The sequence below is a fragment of the Anomalospiza imberbis genome, chromosome 2 (genome assembly GCF_031753505.1).
Source record: "Anomalospiza imberbis isolate Cuckoo-Finch-1a 21T00152 chromosome 2, ASM3175350v1, whole genome shotgun sequence".
NCBI lineage: Eukaryota > Metazoa > Chordata > Aves > Passeriformes > Viduidae > Anomalospiza > Anomalospiza imberbis.
Window position 1 is genome coordinate 58141938 of NC_089682.1, and position 25365 is coordinate 58167302.

Below are 25365 nucleotides of genomic sequence, written 5' to 3' on the forward strand. Positions count from 1 at the left end.
GCTCCCAACTCGCCCCGTCCGGCGCCACGGCCGCTCTGCGGGGGAGGCGCCGCGGCCGCACGTATAGGCCCGCGCGCGGGCGGGGTCGTGGCGCCGGCCGGGGCGGGGCGGGCCGGAACGCGGCGCGGCGCGAAACTACGCGAAACCACGCGCCACGCCGCGAAGCAGCGAAACTACGCGGCGCGGCGCGTAGCAACGAAACTACGCGGCGCGTAGCAAGGAAAGTACGCGGCGCGTAGCAACGAAACTACGCGGCGCGTAGCAACGAAACTACGCGGCACGGCGCGTAGCAACGAAACTACGCGGCGCGTAGCAACGAAACTACGCGGCGCGTAGCAAGGAAACTACGCGGCGCGGCGCGTAGTAACGAAACTACGCGCCGCGGCGCGAAACTAAGGCGGCGAAAAACTAAGCGAAACTACGCGGCGCGGAGCGACGAAACTGGGCGAAACTGCGCGGCGCGGCACGACGAAACTACGCGGCCGGGCGCGAAGCAAAGCAAAACTGCGCGGCCTGCTCCGTTCCGCGGACCGAAGCGGCGCTGGTCGGGTCGGGCGCGCCGGTGGGGCGTCCCGGCGCGCATACGCCCGCCCCGCCCCGCCCGACGGGGCGGGACCCGCGCGCCGGCCGGGGGCAGCCGCCGTCCTGCCGGGCACCGGCTCCCAAAACAACCCGGCACCGTATATACCCCTCACCACTTCTTAAAAGTGAGCGGCAGCCGGGGGCCGGGCACAGGTGTATGCACCTCCAGCTGCCGAAGTGTCAAGAAAGTCTGTGGTTTCTCGTTCCCTGTGAGACTGCTGTCGTGACGCCAACCACAACTCTGAGTTACAATGCATTGCGTCGAGTAAAAAAATATACTTCTTTTAAGAAAAAGGCACAAACACGGAAGCTCTGATAAGTGTCATTTGTTCTAAATTCCGCTGTAAAGGCAAATCACTGGGAGGAAGGTGACTGCAAAGTGTTGTGTATTTCTATCACTCCTTCAGGCTTTTCTTCTTCAATTTAGTTATTGTCCTTCTCCCTCCATCTTCGTCCCCTCTTTTGTTCTCATTTCAGCCAGTCTTTGACAGCTATGGGCTTTCACTGAGCTGCTGCTCTGGAGCACCAGGTAAATGCATTCTGACTCTTTAGCTTCGCTGCTGCTCCCAGTGAATTCTTTTCCAGCAGTGGCCGTTCTGCAGCTTAGCCTATGGCCAGAGCTGTGCTACTGCAAGGGTAGGGTGTAGAGGTGGTTCCCACACACCTCATGCCTTACCTACCTCAAGAGAGGATTAGTAACCCAGAGCAGCTAACCTTTGGAAAAGTCTGCACTTACCAAGATGGAAATGGGGCTGCAGCGCTACAGGTTATTTATCACACAATCAGTGCAGCTGGGTGAACGAGAAGAAACTTGCAGTGATTCAACTGATGGGGTCTGAGATACTCTATCTCAAAACCTGAGATGCTCAATCTCAAAACCACGAGGAGCCCACCACAGACAGTCCTGGGCAGTGACAGATTTTGCACACTCAGCCCATGTCCCCCATTGCACCCATTGCTCAAGACACCTCCATCAGCTATGGGGCATGGGGAGGGAAGGTGATTGCCTGGGGAAGGAATTGGAACCATGAGCTCTTGCCAGTGACCTGTCTTTGGATGTCTGGCAGCCACAAGTGACAGCACAGCAGTTGTTAAATGCCTACATTCACAGAGGTTGCAGTGTGTCTCCTCCCTCCCAAAGGTAACCCTCTCCCCCCGCCCCAACCCCCATGAGCCCTGGCTGTGAGACAGGGGGTCCAGGGGGTCGAGTGATTGGCAGATTTGAAAGATACCCCCTGCCCCCTGTGGCTATTGGTAGACCTAAGTGCCCCTTCTCCCCTGGCACCCCTCCCCCTCACCTGGTTGGTGGCTACCTGTCCCTGCCCCTCCCCTCACCCCCGGGTTAAAAGGACAATCCAGCCATGTGGCCGGGCCTTCTGTTGGAGCTGCCACCAGGTCCACAACTCTGTAGCTGAAATAAAGACTCTGGATCAAGCTCTAGCAGAAGTGCCTCCTTTCTTCACCATCGCCTGAAGCCTCTCCACTGAGGAATATCGCTCGCAGCCTCTGAGTAACCCAGGGGTGTCACTGGGGAGGAAACATCCCAGCTGCCGGACTCAGCAGCAAGGCAAGCCCGGGCAGGTCTCTGTCGGAATATTGGGAACCCCAATATTTGGCGCCCACTCGTGGGGCAAAAACTCGGCCCTGCGACCAGACGGAGACCCATCTGAGCTTCGCAAGACCACAGAGAGTGTTTCTGGCAGCTTGGCGTTCACTGGCAGGGCTTTGGACGTAGCTCTCCAGCACAGACTTGGATTAAAAAAAGTCTCCTGAACGTTTTGCACCTCGGAGAAGAAAAGCTCCTTTCTGGTGAGCCAACTTCTCAGAGGAGGACAGGGTAGCTTCTCCAGCCCCGGGGAGGTCCTGTTCAGGTGAAGAGAAAACCCCGACAGACCAAGGAGCCTTCGCACCGATCTGGGTGAGTATTTCCACTCCACGGGGGGGTGGGAAGCTCAAAGGGAAATCCCTGCGGAGGGATCCCGTCTTTTTCGCCCTTATTAGTGCAGGTTTAGGCAACGGAGCCCCGCAGAATCGGGAACAGCAGCACGTGTGGCTCAGCTTTGTACGGCGCGGCTTTGCCGTTTTTAACAGCCGCGGGAAGCTTTGCTGACGCGGCCGGGAGGAGCGGCGGGCTCCGCCCGTGCCTCTCTCGGCGCGAGTTTCGGCGGGGCGGGAGCGCGGGGGGTCCGCGCGGCAGCGGCACCCGGCAGCGCGACCGCGGCAGCGTCGGCGCGGGCCGCGGCGGCGGCTCCCGGGGGCGGCGGGGGGGCGCGGGCGGCGGGGGGACCGCGGCTTTCGCTTCCTCGTGGCTCAGCCACGTGGCGCGCGGGAGTCAGCAGGAGCTGCCGGCGGCACTTTAAGGCTCGCAGGAGCTGCTGCTTTGTGCAGGGCTGAAAGCCACGTGGGTGTTCGCTTCCTGACTGCGGTTTTTGGAATTCGGTTGCGATTTTGGCTTTGTTTCAGGTCAGTGGGGTTTGTGTAGTGCTTGTAACATCTAAGATGGGGTCCAAACTTAGTACTACACAAAAAGGAGTTTATTATGAGATTTTAGGAATTTTAGCTGGTGGAAATGTGTCGTTTTCTAAGGGAAAATTGAAGCAGTTTATAAGATGGCTTTTTCTCCACTTCCCACAAGTCTCACCCGAGGATGTCCGCAGCACCCAGTTCTGGGACACTGTTGGACGCGAATTGGTAAAAATTGGAAAATCTGGAAATACTTCTACTGCTCAATTTGTGTTCTGGACTTTGCAAATTCGATCTGCTTTGCCCAAACAAAGGGAAGTGAAGGAAAAGCCAAACAGCAACGATTGTGCCTCTGCTCTCCCTATTCCCCCTCACCCCAATTCCCAACCCTGTACCCCAAAACTTCGTATTTTAAAGGGAACAGAATCTGCTCACGCTCAGGAAGCTGGTCTCCCTGAGCACTTTAAAATGTCCGAGACCCCCTGTCCACGAGGTTCTGGCCAGACCGAGTGGAATTCTCCCCCAACCCTTGTCTCCCCAGCTCAGAAACCCCGAGCACGTGTTGGTTTTTCAGAGAGCAGTGATTTCAAAGATGGCTCCCAGTCACCAGAGAGCCCACAAAATGGCGGATGCCACATGGCAAGATCTCCCACCTGGTCTTCTCCTTCCCATGATCCCCCTTGGCATCCCAAAAATCCTCTCTTACCCATCACCCCTGCTAATCCTCGTGATACCTTCCCTCCCCCCACCCTTTCTGTCACTCCCTCGGCGCCGCCCCCATACCCTCCCCAGGGGGCGTCTACTGACGGGATGTCACCAGGCGTCCCCGCCCACCGTTCCCACAGCGTCCCCGCCCCCTGCCAACCCCCTGTTCCCGCCCACTGCTCCCACAGTGTCCCCGCCCCCTGCCAACCCCCTGTTCCCGCCCCCCGTTCCCACGGTCTCCCCGCCCCCTCCCCGGGTTCCCACGGTGGGAACACGCCCACTGCTTGTCCCTGTACCCCTACAGGTGATCCCAATGCTTGCAATTCAAACCATAGGGAACCGGGAACCGCAGACCCAATACAGGGTCCCCTTTTCTCACTTGCTCCTGTGACATATCAGCAAGCAGGGCAAGCGGGAGGAGCCACAACTGCTAATTGGAGAAATTTTGCCCAACAAATAATAAAAGAAATTTGCAAAATTCATAACCAATACGGCTCACACAGCCCATACTTCCGTGGCCTTTTAAATGCTGAATTAAGCAGAGCTGTAGTGGTCTCGTATGATTTAAAACAGCTTTTTGCATGTCTCATGACCACTACAGAATTCAAATTATGGGAAATTAGATGGAAACAATTGCTGAAAGAGGCTCTCCCAGCCTTGCATGCTGATCCTAAAACGGCAAAAGATGTCAATGGTCTCCCAATTACCATTGAGCATCTCTCTGGTGAGGGTCAATGGTCTTTGGCCCCAGTCCAAGCTGCAACAATCCCTGTAGAAGTCCTTGAGAGAGTCAAAGAAGCAGCTGAAAAGGCCTTCTTTACTCTTCAACTTGATGGGCCTCTAGAGCCTTATAGTAAGATCAAACAGCTACCATCAGAGCCTTTCTCAAAATTTGTAGAAAGATTGACCAGAGCGATTGAAGTCCAAGTTAGGAAAGAGAATGCGAGGGAAGAAGTTTTGGAGGAAATGGCATTGGCAAATGCTAATGAACAATGTCGAACTGCAATTTTAAGCTTACCTCTAGACCCGCCTCCTACTCGAAACGATATGCTTCTAGTCTGTAGCAGGAAAGTGCCTCTGATGAGTGTTGCTGAGGACACCAGACCAAAGCCGCTGCCAAGACCACCACAGAGAGTCGCTGTTGCCAGCCCTGCACCCATTCCATCAGCACAGCGACACACTGGGCAGCAGCGAAGACCAGCGACGGTGGACCCTACAAAGCCATGCATGCTTTGTAGGAACCTTGGGCACTGGGCTCACCAGTGTCCCCTGAAAAGACAGTTTGATGAATTTGTAAATAGCAGGGAAGGAGAACTACAAGCTCTCCCAGAGGGTCAACAACAACAAAAAAACTGAGGGGGGAGCGCCGGCCTGCCAGGCGTGCAGACACAAAAAGAGCAGGCCAAGGGAATGAGGGAGGTGGGAAACACCAAGCGCGCGGTGACGTCTCAATTTCTCTAAGCGAAGCAGGTGCTTCAAAGACCACTTCTGCTGGTCCACCACCAAACGTGATAGCAAACAACCTTTGCTATGACTTAGGCAAACCCATTCTAACCACAACTTCTGTAAATGAGCCTTTCAGGTTGCAGCTGACGGAACCGCTCCACCTGAAAGACACTGACTGGCATTTTGTCTCCGTGAACCCACAACAGCAGGGTACCTGGCACGAAATTCGCTGTAAGTACATCATCGTTGGGGACACCAAACACACACCACAAGACATCGAAATTGCTCCAGGGATGATAACATCAGATCCTGGGCAATTCGTTCTCTGGCTGCACTGTTTCCACCCACCCCTGTTTCTCCCCAAAGGACAAATCATAGCACAAGCTATCCCAGTGCCAAGTCTACCTGAAAGCACTGGAAAACAAGGGCCCACAGTCGCTCGGGTCCAGGCTGTCGGGAGGGACAAACCCAAAATCTGGTGTAATGTCAGAGGGGGTGGGGAGTCTAAACGCATTGAAATGCTCTTAGACACGGGCGCAGACTGCACGGTGATCCCAGCACAGGGTTGGCCGTCACACTGGGCTTTGCAAAACGTGGCTGGTCACGTTCAAGGTATAGGGGGCTTGCAATTGGCGAGACAATCCAAGAGCATCGTCCAAATTGAGGGGCCAAACGGACAATTGGCAAATATACGTCCGTTTGTTTTAGACTATCCAGAACCCTTATTGGGGAGAGACCTGATGGCCCAGTGGGGAGTCACAATTGACATTCCAGACTCTCCACAGGATTTTTGGGCAGCGGTCACTGAGGCGCGCCCTATCCGAAAAATTAAATGGAAGACAGATACACCAGTCTGGGTAGGACAGTGGCCGCTCAGTAAACAAAAACTTAAGGCGCTGAATGAACTAGTGGAAGAGCAGCTGAAAAAGGGCCACATTGTGGAGACCGAGTCTCCGTGGAACTCTCCAGTGTTTGTCATCCAAAAGGCTGACAAAAGGAGGTGGCGGCTCCTCCATGACCTCCGAGAAATTAATAATGTCATTGAAGATATGGGCTCTCTCCAATCTGGTATGCCATCCCCGGCGATATTCCCCTGCACCCTGACGATGCCCCGCGTTTTGCATTCACTGTCCCCTCCACCAACAAAGGAGACCCACAGAAAAGGTACTATTGGAAAGTTCTTCCTCAAGGACTAAAGGTCTCGCCAACGATCTGTCAGTGGTATGTTGCCTCCTTTCTGTCCCCAGTGCGTGCAGCCGCAGAAAAGGCCATCATCTATCATTACATGGATGATATCCTTGTGTGTGCCCCAATGATGATCTACTCACCCACGCGCTTGACCTAACGATCAATGCATTGGTTGTTGCAGGGTTCGAGCTCCAGGAAAAGAAAATTCAAAGGATGCCACCTTGAAAGTATTTGGGCTTGGAAATTGGAAAGAGGACCATTGTTCCTCAAAAATTAGAAATCAAAACAAAGATCGAGACATATGCAGATGTCCAAAAATTGTGTGGGTCTTTGAATTGGGTAAGGCCCTGGCTAGGTCTGACTAACAATGACCTCGGCCCCATTTTCGATTTATTAGAAGGGGAAAAGGACTCAGGGTCTCCTCGGGCTCTTACCCCAGAGGCACAGAAAGCTCTAGAAAAGGTTCAGACAATAATGTCCACAAGAAAGGCCCACCGATGTCAGCCTGAGCTGCCATTCCAATTTATCATCCTAGGTAATTTGCCACATCTCCGTGGGATCATTTTCCAGTGGGAGCAGAAACAAACACCAAAGGCAGGAGAAACACCTAAAAAGGGCTAAGACCGGAGGGACCCTCTCTTAATCATAGAGTGGATTTTCCTCAGTCACCAAAGGTCCAAAAGAATGACACAGCCCCCGGAGCTGGTAGTGGAACTGATCCGGAAAGCTAGGACCCGGATCAGGGAGCTGGCAGGATGTGACTTAGGGTGCATTCACATTCCAATTGAGATAAAATCAGGCCCCATTACTAAACCGATGTTCGAAGGTTTCCTTCGGGAAAATGAAGTGTTACAGTTTGCCCTGGATTCCTACTCAGGACAAATTTCTATCCATCGCCCTGCCCACAAACTTTTTGAGGAACAGGCACAATTCAGTCTAAAACTGGGAAGTGTTCAAAGTAGGAGACCTTTAAAGAAGGCTCTATCCGTCTTTACAGACGCGTCTGGAAAGTCCCATAAGTCTGTTGTGACTTGGATGAATCCCAAAACTCAAGAGTGGGAGTCAGACATAGCTGAGGTGGAAGGTTCACCTCAAGTTGCTGAATTGGCTGCAGTTGTCAGGGCCTTTGAAAGGTTCTCAGAACCATTCAATTTGATTACAGACTCTGCCTACGTGGCAGGAGTAGTATCCAGGGCAGATCAAGCAGTACTGCGAGAAGTGCCTAACATCGCACTTTTCGAGTTGCTCTCAAAACTTGTAAAGTTAGTCTCCCACCGAGAGCAACCATTTTATGTAATGCACATCAGGTCACACACCAACTTGCCAGGTTTTCTCGCTGAAGGCAACAGGAGGGCAGATGCCCTTGCTGCGCCTGCAGAGATGGCCCCTCTCCCAAATGTTTTTGAGCAGGCAAAACTCAGCCACCAGCTCTTCCACCAAAATGCACCTGGCCTGGTTCGTCAGTTTCACATCACTCGAGAACAGGCCAGAGCAATTGTAGCCACCTGCCCCCATTGCCAGCAACATGCACTCCCTACGATAAGTGCGGGAGCAAACCCGAGGGGATTGAACAGTTGTGAGCTGTGGCAAACCGATGTAACACACATACCATCCTTTGGACAGCATAAATATGTTCATGTCAGTGTAGATACCTTTTCTGGAGCAGTCTATGCCTCTGCCCACACGGGAGAATCATCCTCTGATGCAATAAAGCACCTCCTACAGGCTTTCTCCTTTATGGGCATCCCCAAAGAGCTGAAAACTGATAACGGGCCCACTTACAAATCCAAGGGATTCGGGAGTTTCCTGCAACAATGGGGAGTAGAGCACAAAAAAGGCATCCCCTACTCCCCTACAGGTCAAGCTGTGGTAGAAAGGACTCACCGCGATATCAAAAGAGTCCTGGACCAGCAAAATCAGGTGCTAAAAATCGAACCACCCCACATCCAGTTGTCCAGAGCGCTTTTCACCATTAATTTTCTGAACTGTTCCTTTGACAACCTGAATCCACCAATTTTACGCCACTTTGGGGGGAACAGTCAGATGTCAGTGAAAGAAAAGCCTCCAGTTCTAGTAAAGGACCCTGAGACTTGGCAGACAGTGGGACCTTACAAATTAGTGACATGGGGACGTGGATATGCCTGCGTGTCCACCCCCTCTGGTTTAAAGTGGGTTCCATCTAAATGGGTAAGGGCCTATGTCACCTAAGTCTCAGGGGATTCTGCAGAAGTGCCCCAGGTGGCTAACGCTGCCTGGAGAAGGAAATGCCGCGTGTGGTCCCTGGAAGAAATTCCATCTACACTTCCTATCAGGAACAGTTTGTAATAATTTTTTCTGTCTTAAGTTGCCTTTTACCAGTTTAGATCCCGCTGTTGGTGTGCAGTGTCGAGGCACCATGAGACCGAGTCTGCTCCTCGTCTTGCTCATGATCACCCCACCAGCGATCTCTTGGATAGTCCCTCAGCCCAAAGCAAACGTATGGACCACCTTGACCAAAGCCCTTGGACAAGATCACATCTGTCTCTCGACAGCATGTGGAGACAGAGCATGGGCAGGTCTCCCCCCTCGTCTGCTCGGAGGTCCGTGCACCTTTGGCAAGCTGAGCCTGTTCACCCCAAACCGAACCAATCTAATGCATTGGCAAATAAAAAACAATACCCATAAATTGGCTATCCAAAAAAGAGACCTAAGACAATTAGACCCAGACTGTAATTCAGAAATTGTTCACTGGTCCAGGTTTAAGGCCACCGCAATTACAGTCCTTCTGCCGTGGATCTCGGCAGCAAAAAGCATGGGAGAGTTAGGCTGATTGGAATGTTGGGTTGCAAAGCAGGCAAACCTCACTTCTACTGCCCTGAGTGGCCTCCTATCAGACGAGGAAATTACCAGGAAAGCCACCCTTCAAAACAGGGCAGCCATAGACTATCTGCTCCTCCTGCACAACCATCGCTGTGAAGAGTTTGAAGGACTTTGCTGCCTCAACTTGTCATCAAAAGCAGAGAATGTCCATACCACAATCGACAAGATGAAAACCATGGTGAATGACATCAAGAGAGAAACAGACGACTGGCTGAGTGGACTGTTCAAGGGCTGGGGACTCTCGGGCTGGTTGGGATCTATACTGAAAACTGTGTTCTCTGTACTATCTGTTCTAGTTATTGTTATTGTAGTTGTTAGCATAGCTTTTGGGTTAATCAAGCGCATGTTTTATAAGTTGATTCCAAGCTCATCTTCCCCTCCTGAAGTCTACCACCTAGAAGCCCCCAGAGCCCCAATGGAGAACCCAGAAGGCTCAGTTAACACTGACGCTCCTGAGGAAGAGGACCCTACTTACCAGCCATGGTTCGGCGAGCCTTCCGCCCCCCAAACCCAGTCCTCTTCATTTTAAAACAAAACAAAGGGGGAGATGTTGCGGTGTGTCTCCTCCCTCCCAAAGGTAACCCTCTCCCCCCGCCCCAACCCCCATGAGCCCTGGCTGTGAGACAGGGGGTCCAGGGGGTCGAGTGATTGGCAGATTTGAAAGATACCCCCTGCCCCCTGTGGCTATTGGTAGACCTAAGTGCCCCTTCTCCCCTGGCACCCCTCCCCCTCACCTGGTTGGTGGCTACCTGTCCCTGCCCCTCCCCTCACCCCCGGGTTAAAAGGACAATCCAGCCACGTGGCCGGCCCTTCTGTTGGAGCTGCCGCCAGGTCCACAACTCTGTAGCTGAAATAAAGACTCTGGATCAAGCTCTAGCAGAAGTGCCTCCTTTCTTCACCATCGCCTGAAGCCTCTCCACTGAGGAATATCGCTCGCAGCCTCTGAGTAACCCAAGGGTGTCACTGGGGAGGAAACATCCCAGCTGCTGCCATTGGACTCAGCAGCAAGGCAAGCCCGGGCAGGTCTCTGTCGGAATATTGGGAACCCCAATAGGTCTTCCTACGAGATCATTTTCCTTAAATCTGGGTTAGACACACATTTTCATAATAAGAAAAGCAGCTTAATTGTTTTATACGTGGCAAGCAAAATACTTTCCCAGTCCCATCCTTTGAGTTGATGGTTCACTGATACTCAGTAAGGTGGTTCTCTTTCAATAGCAAAACCAGACTGTGAGAAGAGAGGTTAAAAACAGACTATCTAATCTCATCTGTACTCCAAGCTAGGAGTCTTGATCATGACAAAATACCAGCATCAGATCCCCTGCAGAGATTATCTGTAACAGGTACTTTATATATTCAAGCTCAGGATTTGTCTCAACTTGCCTGGATAATAGCAGAGATAATAGTGTACCTCATTATCCTTTTGTGAAACTTAAAACATTTGGCACTTTGCAAAATGCTTTAGATCCTATTTAGCAATAGACTAATTAGTGGAGTTTGGGGTGGTTTTTTTCACTGTCTTTACAAGCTGATCAGGTAATATCCCTATGATTAAAATTTAAAAGCACACAAAAAATCCAGAACTAAAATATGTGGAAACATATAAATATAGCAAGTCTTTCCTACTCTGAGACTTTTTCACTCGCTTTCCTATGTCAAACAATCTCATTATATTAGTTCAATCTATTTCAATGTAAAAAAAATCTATCCCAGATTTTGTAGGACACTAAACACATCACATCCCATCAAACTAAGCATAGTGCAGCTTTTAGATATAATTAAAATAACACATAGATGGTGGAGTGGGAAAAGATTTTTAAAGCCTACATGTATTCAGTAATGATCACATATTCTACAAATCTCTATAATCTGCTTAAACTTCCTTTTATTTTTTTCTACAAGTCTCTGAATTTGTAATACTACTACCAGGTATAGTTTTCTGAGGCCTGAGGGTCAGTAGAAATGTTCTTTGCCATTGTCCAGCCAAATGCATGATCTCAGGAAAGCAAATAAGATGTTTTATTTTGGGAATTTGAAGAACACATCTGCTGTTCTGCTAGTCCAGAAAAATTGTCTCTCATAGAGCAGTGAAAGCAAGACTTAAAAGCACACCTGCTAATTGTCTGAAGCAGGTGAAGTGCATTTTCCACATAATTTTTAACACTCTGAGCTGCAAACTGCCTGTGCAGCAGTGTAGGGGCTGAGTCCATCTACAGCACATTGCAGCATCTATAGGACCCAACGCCCAGCTGTGGCACTGGCTGTGTGAGAGCAGTACCTGCACCCCTGCACAGCTGCCTGTGCCACTGTCCAGCCTGGATGCTGATCCTTGAAGGCAGAGCTGCTGTGGGATAATGGTCACCATATGTTTAAGTGGCTCTCTAACACACTGGTATCTGCTTACCTTGTAAATTCATTCAGTCACTGCATTGACAGGCATTGTCCTTATTGTAACAAGGCCATTTTTGCTCTCTCCAGCTGTCTCTCGCCATATTACAGTCTCCCCCTAGATGGAAATTTTTCAAAAGTATTTCTGTGCTTTCAGAGCATGATGCTTTGCTTTCCTAGGGCTGGCATGCCTCATGTGCTAAAGTTCTTCACAAATACACTAGCTCCTACTTCAAAAAAAAGACAACAGAAATAAGAAAGGCATGAAAAGAGAGAATACAAAATCACATCTCTCATTCTGAACAGCTCCCAGTTCAAGAGAGGGAAAAATGACTCTGAGCTGCTGAGCCATTCACAGCGAGGTAACACAAACATTTGCTGGGGCTGGCTGTGCCAACACACATTGGACAGGAAGGAAAGAGGAGAAAGGACAAATAAGTGGAAACAGTAACAATAAGTAAGGAACAGCAGTCACTGTCCTCCCCTTTGGGTGTCTATCCTACAAATTCTCCAAGATAACACAGGAACACAGACCTCTCACCTTATTCTGTATCTCTGTCTGTTTTGGTTGGAGTCTCTCCTTGGGGGTAGGAAAAGAAAAACCCTGTGACACAACTCTCCAAGCTGCCATGAGCTTCTGTGGGTGTGTAAGTGGCTCTCACTGTTAGGGATGTTTTGCTTTTCCTATGGTATTTTCAACCCATGCTGTTGTAGCTTGTCACATTCCCTTGATGTTAAGAGAGAATACAAAACTGGCAGCAACTCCTATTCTCTTTTCTATATGACCCATTAGTGATAATGTTTAGATGGCAGATGGATACTGTCTTCTTTTCCCCTTTGGAATTTCCAGTTTCATTCTTGATGGTCTTGTCACTTGGGCACAAGTGAGATTATCTGCTGTCCATTGCCCAGCCTGGATGCCAAACAGGCATATATGTACTTTCCCATTCCATTTAGCTCACATACCTACTGTTACATCATTACTGTCAAACAATTTTGCAACCTTATCAGGAATCTTGAAAATCTGGATTCTGGAATTGCTTTGGCTCTACTGTTGTGTCCACGACATTGCAGATCAGAATTGTAAATTAAACATAGCCTGAAGTCTTCAGCTAGGACTCATCATCATGGTACTATTGTTTAGATTACTTGGCATGTAAAAGTCAGGCCATGCTTACCACAAGAGATGGATTTTATTGCTTTTTGTACACTTCAACAGTAGAGATTCCTCTTCCTGGTAACACAAAATAAAGGCATTCATTCTGATCATGCAGAATTAAAACAGTTAATTTAAAAACAGTTTGTTTTACTGCTTGTAGGTTTTTTAATTTAGAAGCAAATCACCTTGGAGTTGAAATCCCTGCATCTTGTCCATTTATACTAGCAAAGTCACTTCTCAGGCAAAACTGTATTTCCTGCTGCTAAAGCAATGCCTTGCTGCCCCCATGTGAAGTTAGTGAGAAGAGTAGCGTGACTGAAACTCCACTGTGGAGTTTGCATGGAGAACTGTTGAATTTGAGATTGCAATCTGTACTGACATGTTATACCAACACAATTTCTCAGGTGAGGATAGTTACCAGAATATATGAGCCTTTTCTTCCCAACCTGGTTATTAGGTACCTTTTATACTAGTGTGCCTGTGACAAGTATAATTTAAACACCACCAGTACATTTAAGGGTGGAAACAGCCACTCCAACTGTGGTATTGATTGCATAAACTGGACTGGTTTTTATTTCTGCTTAGGGAACATATTTATTATCTGCACTTTAAAATACACGTGTACTCATAGCAAAAGGCTTTCTTTTATTGGGTCTCATTTCCTGGAGAATAATTAGATCAAGATGACCCAAGGGAATAAAAAAAAACCCAGTCACAGAATGAGGCAAAGGATTGGAAAATGCTTTGAATGAAGGGATATGAAGTTAGCACACTCCTCAGGGGCTGGGCTGTGAATCTGCAGTGGCTGCACCGGCACCGAGCACATCAGGAGGCACAGCTCAGTCCTGCTGTGAGTGCTTCTCTCAGCACACGCCGCAGTGACAGCCGGAATCAGTGCTGGCACCACCTTATCACAGCCGGCACAGACACCTCCCGTATCGCCCGTCTGGCTCCTCAATGCACCGCTGTCCTGATAACGGGCTGGGGGACGCAGCTGAAGGGAGGTGAGTGGGTAACAGCACCTCCGAGTGCTGGGGGACATTTCTCTACAAATTCACGAGTGCAGGAAGATGCTGCCACTCAGAAAACATCCCCCGGTTTCAACAAAGCCCAGTCGGAGCAGAGCTTTAGGGAGCTTGTTAGCATCGTCCAGCTACTCAGACTGCCTTGATCAATGCAAATGTCAGGCTCTTCTCCCTCGACTCTTAGTGCATTGATTTTTGGAGCTTCCACTTGCTGCAGACATAACAGATTGCTGTACAATAAATATATAGAAGCCTGGATACAAAGCTGATGTGCACAGCTTCAAATTGAAAGAGATGCTGTTTCCTAATTGATTTATTACTTCTGCTCCAACCAACCACTCCAGCCACTAGGAAGAAAAGGAAAGAATTTTAGTTTTTTTTTTTTCCACTCCTCAGACAAAAACCAGAGGAAGACTTACTTGTGGACTAAATCCATCATCTCACTGTCTGCCCCTACAGTAAGGCTGGCCAATTTGACAGTGAATTGTTATTAAAAAGTTATTTAAAGTAAAAAAAGAAAACCCCAGCAAAGTACAGGAATTTTCCACATTCACACTTCAGTTTATGCCATGCAGAGCACAAAGCATGAGCATTTTATCTAATGCAGGATGAGAAAACTAAGGATATTTAAATCCAGAAATTTACTGTTGTTCACCTTCTAATGCCTTAGTGCCTTAGAAGTGCAAGGATCCTCAGTGCAAGGATTTAGGCACCATATAGTAGAAATAGCATCACTACACAGCTGTTGCCTTTTATTGCACTTTTTGCCTGTGCAGTGAAATCAGTGAGGTTCGAGGAAGAAAAAAAGCACATCTTATCTTCTCAACAGGTCCTAGTGCACGTAAATTTGCAGTTTGGTTATTTATATAGGGATTATTACTGCAGACAGGCAAGAAGCAGCAACTTGTTGTGGAACATTAACAATATTTATGAGAATATTTTCTAGATCAGGACATTTTTAATACTGCTTAGAAGTAAAGGACATTTTTAATACTGCTTCTTTACTCCTGAAGAAGTAAAGAAGACTGTATTTGCCTGAATCATTCCTATTTTACTGGACAATTATCTAGCCTGGCAAAGAGGCTTTGGGATTTTGCCCCTCCCTCCACTTCCCAGGGCTAACTTTAAATGATACATCCCGCATTCTGCACCAGCATTAGGTTTTTTTGTTACTATTTCTGTCACTGGTGGACTGATATCACCATCCATCTACCTGAGACCAGGACCTTACCCCCTTTTCCTTTCTGCCCCTGTATGTTCCAGCAGCTTCAAAGCCTGGCAAGCCCTGATGCCACCCCAATGTGGGTATCACCATGACAGAGCAACAAGCACCAGCTGCTGCAGCACTAGAAATAAGTCATGGGGAGAAGTGATGGTGAAGGTGACAATTCTCAAGTGTAAAATGACAAATTACTCAGAGGAGCCTTTCTAGCTAAATATTTTTACTAATAAAGTATAAATTGAACCCAATATGCCTTTGTATTAGACCTGCATCTCCACTGCAGAAATTAAATTTCGACAAGCTGCCACCGTCTTCCTGCAGTTCCAGCCTCTTTTTCACATCCCCAGTGTAAGTGGGAGGTTGCTATTGGCCCTGACAGCATCATCATACCCAATGCCAACATAAGCAATGTTAAAAGCTTTCCCTCTTTGGTCTCAGGGCAGTACTCAGCATCAACTTCTCTTTACCAGCACGGGATCAGATAAGAGCTTTGCTCTGTGGTCCACACCACACAAGCTTTAGCTAGCAGCCAAAGGTCTCCCTGTCCCTGGGAATGAGGCTTGCTTCTGGTTTGGCTGCTGGGGGTATGTGAATATCTGCCTGCTCCTTTCAGCAACTAAATAAAGTAAGATAAAAGACAATTCCTATTTGAGACTGATAAAATGTGCATTACTAAGACTGGTTTCTGTGGCATTAAGGCTGGCACCTTCCTCATCACTTCTGTCCATTCACTTTGTCTGACCCAGTGCTAAATTAGAACCCCCGTAGCTGTTAAAGGAGGCAACACTCTCGAGAGCTGTGCCACACACAGCTGCACCAAACAAAGGCAGCACAGTGGCAACATACAGGTATGCTCACCATCACTCCCCCACACATTGTCACAAAATGAGTGGTCTCCAGCAGAGATGGAGAGATGTTCCCACACTACTGAGGACTAACTGCTTGCTGCCATTGCTTCCATTTAGCATTTGGGCCCAGTCACTGCAAACTTTGTTTTGAAAGATGGACTTTTTTTCCCAGAAAGGACACTTTTATCACATCTACCTTACCTTATCCCCAGACAGAACCAAGTGAAAGTGTTTACGCTCAAAGGTTAGATTCCTTTTATGTGTAGTTTACTAAAGAAATAAGGGTAGCCCAAACAGCCAAGGAATGCTAACACCATTAACAGGATGAGAAGGTTTGGGTGTTTTTTCACTTCAGTGTAGCTTCTACTTAGGTACTTAATGGAGTTAATAGACTACCCAACTCTACACATCTTGTGCATACTTTTCCCCCACGGGTTCACTCAATCTGGTCTACTCAAGATGCCTTTCAACATTTTTTTTTCCACCATTTTTTTTCCACCATGAGAATTTATCCCCTTCTCCTCTTAAATACTCTTATTAAGAGTATTTTTCATATTTCATATAGTAAAATTTAATTTTGAATCCTTGACTTTGAATATTCCTCAGGTCTGTGTTTCTTTCCCTTTTTTAGTGTAGCACAGTGACTGATCAAAACCTCATCCTCCTAGCTTTCTTTTGTGTCCAGAATCATCATAACCCTAGAAGAAGCATATCCTGTTACCACAAAGTGCCATATTAAATGCACAGACAGGAGCTATATGCCAGCTTCTTATCACAACTTTATTTTGGAAGCAATTACGTGACTTTTTAATAAAGTGCTGTTCTGCTGGTACCCAAGCACAGTGACCCCTGTATGAAAGAGAAAAGAAAAAAAGAGAAATCCATCAGTCTAGGAAACATTAATTGAACATACATATCTTTTGCCTCTTCAGCTATTGACCTGTTTAGAATAGGAGTATGCATTCCAAGTTTTCCACACAACTGTTCAACAGCAATGACCCAATACCCTGGTGGGGGCTCATCTGTACTCAAAAGTAAAATCAAACCAGAAGCTCTTCTAGTTTGTAGAAGCTTCCAAACTTAATTATGACCTATTCATAACATGCTAGAATTGCCTTACTTCTAAAGGGTGAGAAAACAGAAAACAAATCTAATGAAACACACAGCCTACTCACCTCCTCACTGTGGCATTTAACAGCAGCCATGGGTTATAAAGATTAAATTCCTGAGGCGGAGTGAAAAAAGCATTAAGTAATAAACCTCCTAGCAACAGGAGTCAAACGGGTCAGAAGGATTGTTCAAATATTGAAGTTCAACAAAATTCTACCACCTTAAAAAAAAAGTGTGCCAGAAAATGTTTACAACAAGGAAACAAAGGGTAACATATCCTGTCATAGAATTGTTTAGATTGAAAAGATCAAGTCTGACCATTAACCTAGCATGGCCACACTCACCACTAACCCCTGTCCCTAAGTAGCAAGCCCACATGTTTCTGAACACTTCCAGGGATAGTAACTCCACCGCTTTTCTAGGCAGTCTGTTCCAGAGCTTGACAACAAACCTTTCAGTGAAGAATTTTTCCCTAATATCCAAACTAAACCTGTCCTAGGAGAACCTGAGGCCATTTCCTCTTGTTCTATCACTTGTTGCCTGGGAGAAGAGACTGACACACACCAGGCTACACCCTCCTTTCAGGCAGCTGTAGAGAGTGATGAGGTTCCCCCGAGCCTCCTTTTCTCCAGGCTGAACACCCCCAGCTCCCTCAGCTGCTCCTCACAGGACTTGTGCTCCAGACCCTTCCCCAGCTCCGCTGCCCTTCTCTGGACACGCTCCAGCCCCTCAATGTCTTTCTTGCAGCGAGGGGCCCAGAACTGCACACAGGATTGGAGCTGTGGCCTCACCAGTGCTGAGTACAGGGGGACGGTCACTGCCCTGCTCCTGCTGGCCACACTACTATTGATACAAATGCACCTGTCCAAGCCATGAGTAGCCAGTTTCTCCAGGAGGACACTGTGGGAGAATGTGCCAAAGGCTTTACAATAGTCCAAGCAGAAAACATACACAACCTTTCTCTTATCCACTGAGCTTGTCACTTTGTCACAGAAGATCAGATTGGTCAATCAGGACCTGCCCTTCACAACCCCACCCATTGGCTGAGCCTGATCCCTTGGTTGTCCCGCACATGCCACATGATGGCACTTGAGATTATTTGCTCCATGACCTTCCCCAACACTGAGATCATGCTGACAGGCCTGTAGTTCCTTGGATCTTTCTTCTGACCCTTCTTGCAGAGAGGTGTTCCAGTTGTTGACCTCCAGTCAACCAGGACCTCCCTGAGTAGCCAGGACAGATTGAAAGTAGCTCAGTCAGTTCTTTCACCAGCTCTTTCAGTATCTTTGGGTGGACTCCATCCAGCCCCACAGATTTGCAGATCTTTAAGAGGCACAGCAGGTCACTGACCATTTCACTTCACATGCTGCATGACAGCTACTCCCACAAGGGTCCTGTGGTGGCAGTATGTAACTGGCAGCCTCCTGCCACCTGATGAACATTCAACATTGAGCTCAGAAGAAATGATCCTGAATTGAATTAAAACAAGTTGTCCCATTCACAGCAATAAGCCTTGTGCCTTACATCCCCTCAGCTCTCCCCACACTTCATCCCTGTCACACCTCCATCCTCCTTTGAAGGAACCTACCAGCCTAGTTGAGTGGAGCTGGAATGTCACAGCTGTGCTGGAGCTCCATGGACACTGTCGCAGTGGGTAACCACAGTCTTCCAGAGCAGCTGCAGGCATCAACTCCATGTCACACCCCTCCCCAAACCCAGGTGCCCATTTCCATGAGAATCCATACCAGTCAATGACCATGATACTTTAACCATCCATCAGTGTCTGGAAACAGCAGCCACAGTTTTGGAAGGTTCTAAATGAGAGGGAAGAGAGAAACAGCCTGACAGTACAATCCCAGCAATTAGTCCCAGAAGTACATAATTTATTGCTGGAAATTTTTGCAGAGAGATACTCTGACCCCCTCCACCTTATTTCAATCTTCTACCTCACAATCCACAAGAAAGAAGTAGCTAAGTGTAGTATCTACCTAACTGATTTGACAGAAACAGAGACAGACGTGAGTGCCAAGAATGTTCTGGTCAGAAAGAGGTTCCTGAACCAAACAATCTGAGGCATAGCTCCTTCCCTTCTGCTGTCTTCATAGTAGGGAGAATGCTGAAGAAAAAACAAAGTAACTTCTAGTAAAAGAAAGGGGTCACATACTTAAGTTTATACCACAGCTGTACAACAACATACAAACTAACAGAAAACCATGTCTTCCAGGTCAACTTGAACCTTCTTCCAGACCACGCTCTTCTTTCTTTACAGAACAGATAATCTAGACTTAATTTAATTTCAGTGTTTAAATATAGGTCAGCTTCTTAACCTGCTTTGTAGGAAACCAGCCACACCTTGAATGCATATGTATTTTACACTTTAATCATATTAACATATCTTTAAATTGGGGTGAAAAATAATTTGGAAGTGTCTACAGTGCTGATCCCCAAAATCCATGGCTAAATTCAACCACCCAAGTAACAGTTTGGGAATATAATTATTTCAAATCCCATTTTGACTTTAGTTTGTACTATTATATGTGATTATTCTATTATGTAACCACTTTTTTGCTTAGGCTAAATTAAGGACAACTGTTTAATTGGAAGAGAAGGAGCACAGGTACACAGGAGGCTCAGACTGTTTCCCAATTTACAAAGCCATTCCTAGCGTTGTGTTACATTACACCATAATCCAGGCTTACATTGTGCACTGTGAAGAAATTCTAGACAACCCCACAATACAATACCACCCTTTGCCCCCTCTCCCTCCACACTTTCCATCCAGGATCAAGGCCTTAACTTCAGCAAGAACAATTCAGCACTATATGAATTCTAGGAAGAACAGTTCTACATATTAGCCAATGAGGTTTTTGTTTCTCTATAATGTAGGAGAATGACAGGAAATGATCTCTCAGATAGGCAAGTATGTATTACAAGGATCACAGCATTATTGTTTTATTGTTTGCACAATGGTAAATTGCACATATGGACAAACAGTACACATTTAGAATTAGTTTCACAAATTAATACATTATAAGAGTCCAGTGGTTTAACATATTAACTATTAAAAAAAGCAGTAACAAAGAATTACAAACATTACAGTTTTGACTGCAGCCCAATAAAAGTTTAAAAACAGGTTGAAATCAAAATAAACCATAAGCTTTATTTTTCTGTGACATTAAAAAACCACATATCCCTTCCTGACTGCTCACAAAGATGCAATAACATACAAGTAAAAAAGTGAAGAATTCTGTGCTCAGTTTCCCTTAATTTTATCAGATTAAGTGACAAACCAAACATTTGTCAAAGAGCAAACACTGCTGAATGCAGACACTTCCAAAACATACAAAATGGTAGTAATACTTTAACAATAGAAAGCCAATGACAAAACCTCTAAATAAAATCAACTTGGCTCCAAAGTTTCATGCTCACACATCAACCTGGTATCATTATTTGCAAAGAATCAATTGATCTATTATTTCCTTCTTAAGATATTTTCCTGGATATTCCTAGTGCACACCAAACTGGAGATGCAGAACAACAAGCTATGATGTTACAGTATGTAAGATTCATAAACTACTGCTGCAATAGCTTTAACCTTCAAATTACATAATTTTCCTCCTCTGTTCTTGAACAGCAAGTTACTGTACTACACCTTGTTTTAAAGCAGATGCCCAACTGCTTTTAAGGCAGTGCTGACGAGAAGTTCATGAAGCAATTTGGGTTTGTAACACTTAATTTGGGTTTTCATTAGGGCAATGCATCTTATCTCTCCCAAATGCAGGGAGAAGCTCATCCAGCCTGACAACTCCTGTTTGCACACAGACTTTGTGGCATCCTGAGCTTTCAGCTGAAATCTGGCAGTGCCCTACTCTTCAGCTCAGGAGAAAAACAAAATCCAATAGTATGAGAATATTACCTATGAAATGTCTGTGTCAAAATCTCAGGTTCTTCTTTAGAGTTGGCTGCTAAATGGGCCAAGAAAAAGGTTGAAAAAAACCAAAACAGCTACTAATCACTACCTACCAAACTTTATGAAATAGTAAACATTGTATTTCAGCTGGTTTTAAACAACAAAACACGGAAGCAATGATGACACAGCCTGGGACCCAGAATTTGAAATTCCTAGGAACATCAAGATATGGGACCACAGGGCAACATGGAGAAACCGAACACATAAAGAAAAAGGAGATGTGTCTATGGGGGAAGGTATGCACATCTGTGTTTTATACATATATATATATACACATACATACACACAGATGTGTGCACTGTACTGTATATATTTACATCCATATACACAAAAACACCCTGAAGTAGATTTAAAGGCCATATCCAGGAACAGAAGATATGAACTCTAGTATTTGTACTAGAATATATTTTATCTGTACAAAAAAAAAAACAAATATGCATATATTCATATGGTATAAAGCTTATTAACAAAAAATATTCTGCTACTAACATTAGGTTAAATAGATGATTTTACAAGATTCTTTAATAATAATGCAGTATAGAACATTTCTAAAACTAGGGCCCAAATTAAAAATACATAAACGGGTTTCTATTCACAAGAAAATAGCTGTTCAATATGATTTCACTAGGGAAAAGTAGCAAAATTTTTATAAATCTCCTGTGATGCAATTTAGTTAATGTATCAATCTATAAAAATAGACTTTTTAGATGAAGAAAGTTGATGAGCTTCCCCCTCCCTAAAAGACGTGCCTATCTTTTCCCTCGCTTGTTTCCAGCTGGAGGTTTCTTCAGCTGAAGAAGTTGCCCTCCTGTCCCAAAGCCTGCAGATGCAGGATTAGACACCCCGAACGTCAGGCCAGCTGATGCTGTGATGCCAGGATTGCTGAAGTTAAACCCAGATGTAGTCGAGCTCCCAAAGCCTTATGGGGGAGGGAAAAATATTTTAAAACATCAGTTATATCACAATTGTAAATTCGTTCTCCTTGAATTTTTTCCACCAGCCACTTTATTACCAGCAGTTGTAACACTTTATACCAATGTGGATCAACAATGGTAAATCACATTGCTAGAGCACTTGGACTTGCCATGGCAACTTGAATAATGCAGCACTAACAGAGACTACCTCAGTGAGTGCCAACAATTATATCCTAAATCAAAAGTCTATTATAGCATTACCCATACAAGAGTAGCACACGAGTCCCACTGAAACTGTACAACAGACGAACCCTAATTCCTCAAGTTCTCAGCAGAAACATGCAGTGCACTCCTGCGGTGGGAGGGAAGGCAGCAGGTACAGGTGGACCACGGACTACTCACTTCACTCACAGCAGAGAAACAGCAAAGCTGGAGTTGGAGTGCTCACTCTTCGTCCTACTGCCCTGGCAACCTTGGCCTCCCTTTACAACATACATGGCATCGACCACACGTTAAATGTGAGGCAGAAAAGGCTCAAAAATCTGTGCCAGACTTTGTATTTAAAACCACCCTTTATGACAAACCAAAAACCAGCGCTGGAAACAAAGCTTTGGAAAAACTGCATGACTGGCTGAGCAAATTGTGCTATTTTAACTCCTTCCCCCTCTTCTATCAAGGTAAACAAACTGAACATTTGGTGCAGCTGTGAAACAAGATCAATTGGAAGAAGTCCCCCTACAGTTTCCAGCAACAGTAACACTAACTCATTTCACCTTCTTTTATAAATTTGTATCAGTTATGCATAATCAACTTAGATAATAATTGCAATTATTAGAGAATGCTAGAAATTTCTCAAAGATTACTTTAAGAAGCAGAACTTCATAACTTCACTTTTTGTTGTCTCAAGAGACCACAAATTAATGAGTAAGACACAAACAAGTTAGATTTTAACAAAGAGCTTCATACAAGTTGTATATGAAAACCTGCAAACAATTAAGATAATAAGAAAAATGGGACTTGTCCACAATCAAGAAAGAGTATATTCTCAATATGGGTTACTCTATATTGCTTCATTAATTCTCTAGCAGGCGGCTGAAGCAATCCTTTGGTCACATCAGTATCTTCAAGTCAATGCCTAAAATATTTTTGGAGTACAGAAATAAAAGCCCAACTGGTTGTCTCATCAGAATCCTAAAGCAGCTCTCACAAGCCTGATGTTTTCTGTTCTCTCACTTATTACTAACACTCTGCATTAAGAACTACTTCAAAACTTAACATGAAACTCTTCCTCCTGCAATGTCTGGACTTGGGTTACACACATCATCTTGTCAAGAAAATTAATTATCAACATTCCAGTAACTCACAGTCCTATAGCCTGCAGTTGCCTGCATAGAACTCATTGTCAGTGTAATGGTTGTGCAGATCTAGAGTGTGACTAATGATAGTGACTGATAGCGGTCACTTGGGTCTTGTCTAAATTTTGTGGGCTAATTTGTCTCTCATCCTAGGATGTAAGGGGTAAAACACATGCAAGTGTTACTTCATTTCCCTGATAACTCTGAATCCCAGCTAAGATGGATCAGGGAATCTCATGAATGAAAAAAGCTACCTTTTTACTTCATGTATGTGAGATAACAGGCAAGCATTGCTTCCTAGAAAACATCATGAATGCCATTCATAATAAAGCTGCATGTGACCTGTAGTGTCAGGAGTTCAGCAGGCAAGAGTAAAGTGTTCATAAATTACCTCCACCTTGCTGCTTCTAGGGATTATTTTGAAGCAAGCAGGGAAGGCAGACTACACTTATTTGAGTAATATTACAGTAAACGATGCATACACTATGAGATAGAAGACTGAGAACATGCTTATTAATTTAGGTACAGCTTGGAAAGTAATACCTGTTATGTTAGAAGTGATATTAAGGGCAGCCATAAAAGTACAGAAAGGTAGCTGTGAAATGCATCTGTATGGTTTTCTCCTGTCATGGCAGCGTAACAAGGCCAAGGTACCAAGTTTCACTGGAAGCAAACCAAACCCTAAAGCTGAATGCTCAGATGAAAAAATCTTCAAGATAAAAACTTAAACAAGATATACATTGAGTCTTACTCCTGTTGCAAGAAAAGACAGTCACAAAACATCTCAGTTTACATGGAAGACTCACAAAGTCTTGAACCATAAGTACAATGTGATCAACAATGTCCTTGCTGAAATTAGTATTATTTACGTGTGAACAGTGATTTTCAGGAAGTAAATGACAACCTGCCCTTTAAGGACACAGCCTCACATCTCCCTGAATGGTTATGACCACACATTATTCACTGGGCTTGTGCATTCACTTGTGCATCTCTGCTTCTATCAGCCCTTTAGCTTGGTATGCTAAAGGTGAGTACACACCTCCCCATAACAGCATTTTTTTGGTAATTTTAATACTACAGGGAGAAACAGCAGTTCATCAGATGGCAATCCATTCCTGCTTTCATCTCCCATACCAGAATGGATGCTCTAGATCAAAAAGTATTTCAAGAACAGCTTTGATTGATTTATTATAGCCTCTGTATCTAAAAGCTGCTCATGGATTATATTAAGGTCTGTTTTTCAGCCGTATGAGTGCATCCAGACATGATCCACTTGATTATCTCTTATCTCATTTACTGAGGCTGCAATTCTTCAATAAAAGTAAGTCTCCAACAAGAATTTTCAACTCAGATCTTCAAAGTATATTTAGCATCTGTTTTCACAAAAATTGTGTTATAACACTCCCCTCCCTCTTAACATTTTATTAAATTGTTAAATAAATTCAATAGTGATTTTTTTCCTTTTCCCATTACTTTGAGAGTCTGAATGTCCTTTACAATAGCCCACTAAAATCAGCCTTTTTGGTTGCCATTAAATGAGTAAGAGTAGGAATTAAATGGGACTTGTTTTGGAGTCAACTTTCTAGAGTGTCTCTGTGTGTTTCAGAGAGACACCTGAGACACTGTTCCATTTCACAACCGTGTCCACTAAAATTGCAAGGAGACTGAAGCTGCTCTGCTTTTCATCTGCTGATGAACACAACAACCATTCCTGGACCAAGCCAAATTTACTATTAGAAGATGCTCAAAGACTATCACACAGGACTCAGAATTTTCTCCTCAAACACAAAGTAAAACTGAGAAGAGGAGTAATACCACGACATACATTTTTGCATCTTTTAAAGCAATTAAACCTAACTCATAAAAATCAAACACTTGACAGAACCAATTTGGCAATCTATAATTTTAGTTTTAAGATCAAACTGATGGAAAATCTGTGGAGGAGAGCTGGGGCAACCTAAGCAGCCTGGAACAGTGTGTGTTGGAACACACACTTTTCTAGTGTTCCCAGACATATTAGTCTGGGAAAATACTTAACTGCTCAATCTAAACCCAAGCAGCAACAACAGTGAATTACATAAACCTTATTCACCTCAATTTCTTAGCTTTTTCAAATAAATAGATTCAGAAA

General features: G+C 45.5%; 1 protein-coding gene and 1 long non-coding RNA gene across 8 annotated transcripts in view; one reads left to right on the forward strand and one right to left on the reverse strand.

Annotated features, from left to right (window-relative positions):
• Positions 1-1116: 1116 nt before the first annotated feature.
• Positions 1117-11898, forward strand: LOC137468976 (uncharacterized). The gene is made up of 3 exons (XR_010996287.1): positions 1117-1695; positions 10298-10586; positions 11812-11898. It is a non-coding gene; the product is annotated as an uncharacterized lncRNA (long non-coding RNA).
• NUP58 (nucleoporin 58) overlaps positions 11809-25365 on the reverse strand; it is a 44435-nt gene continuing 30878 nt past the window's right edge. For 4 of the 7 annotated variants that reach the window (XM_068181257.1, XM_068181255.1, XM_068181256.1 and 1 more), the window contains one exon: positions 19919-21884. In XM_068181257.1, the coding sequence (XP_068037358.1) occupies positions 21715-21884 (170 nt within the window). In that variant the 3' untranslated portion in view covers positions 19919-21714. Of the gene's footprint in view, positions 11859-18756; positions 18810-19918; positions 21885-25365 lie in introns of those variants that run through there. The other 3 variants (XM_068181260.1, XM_068181259.1, XM_068181258.1) reach the window with 2 other exon arrangements.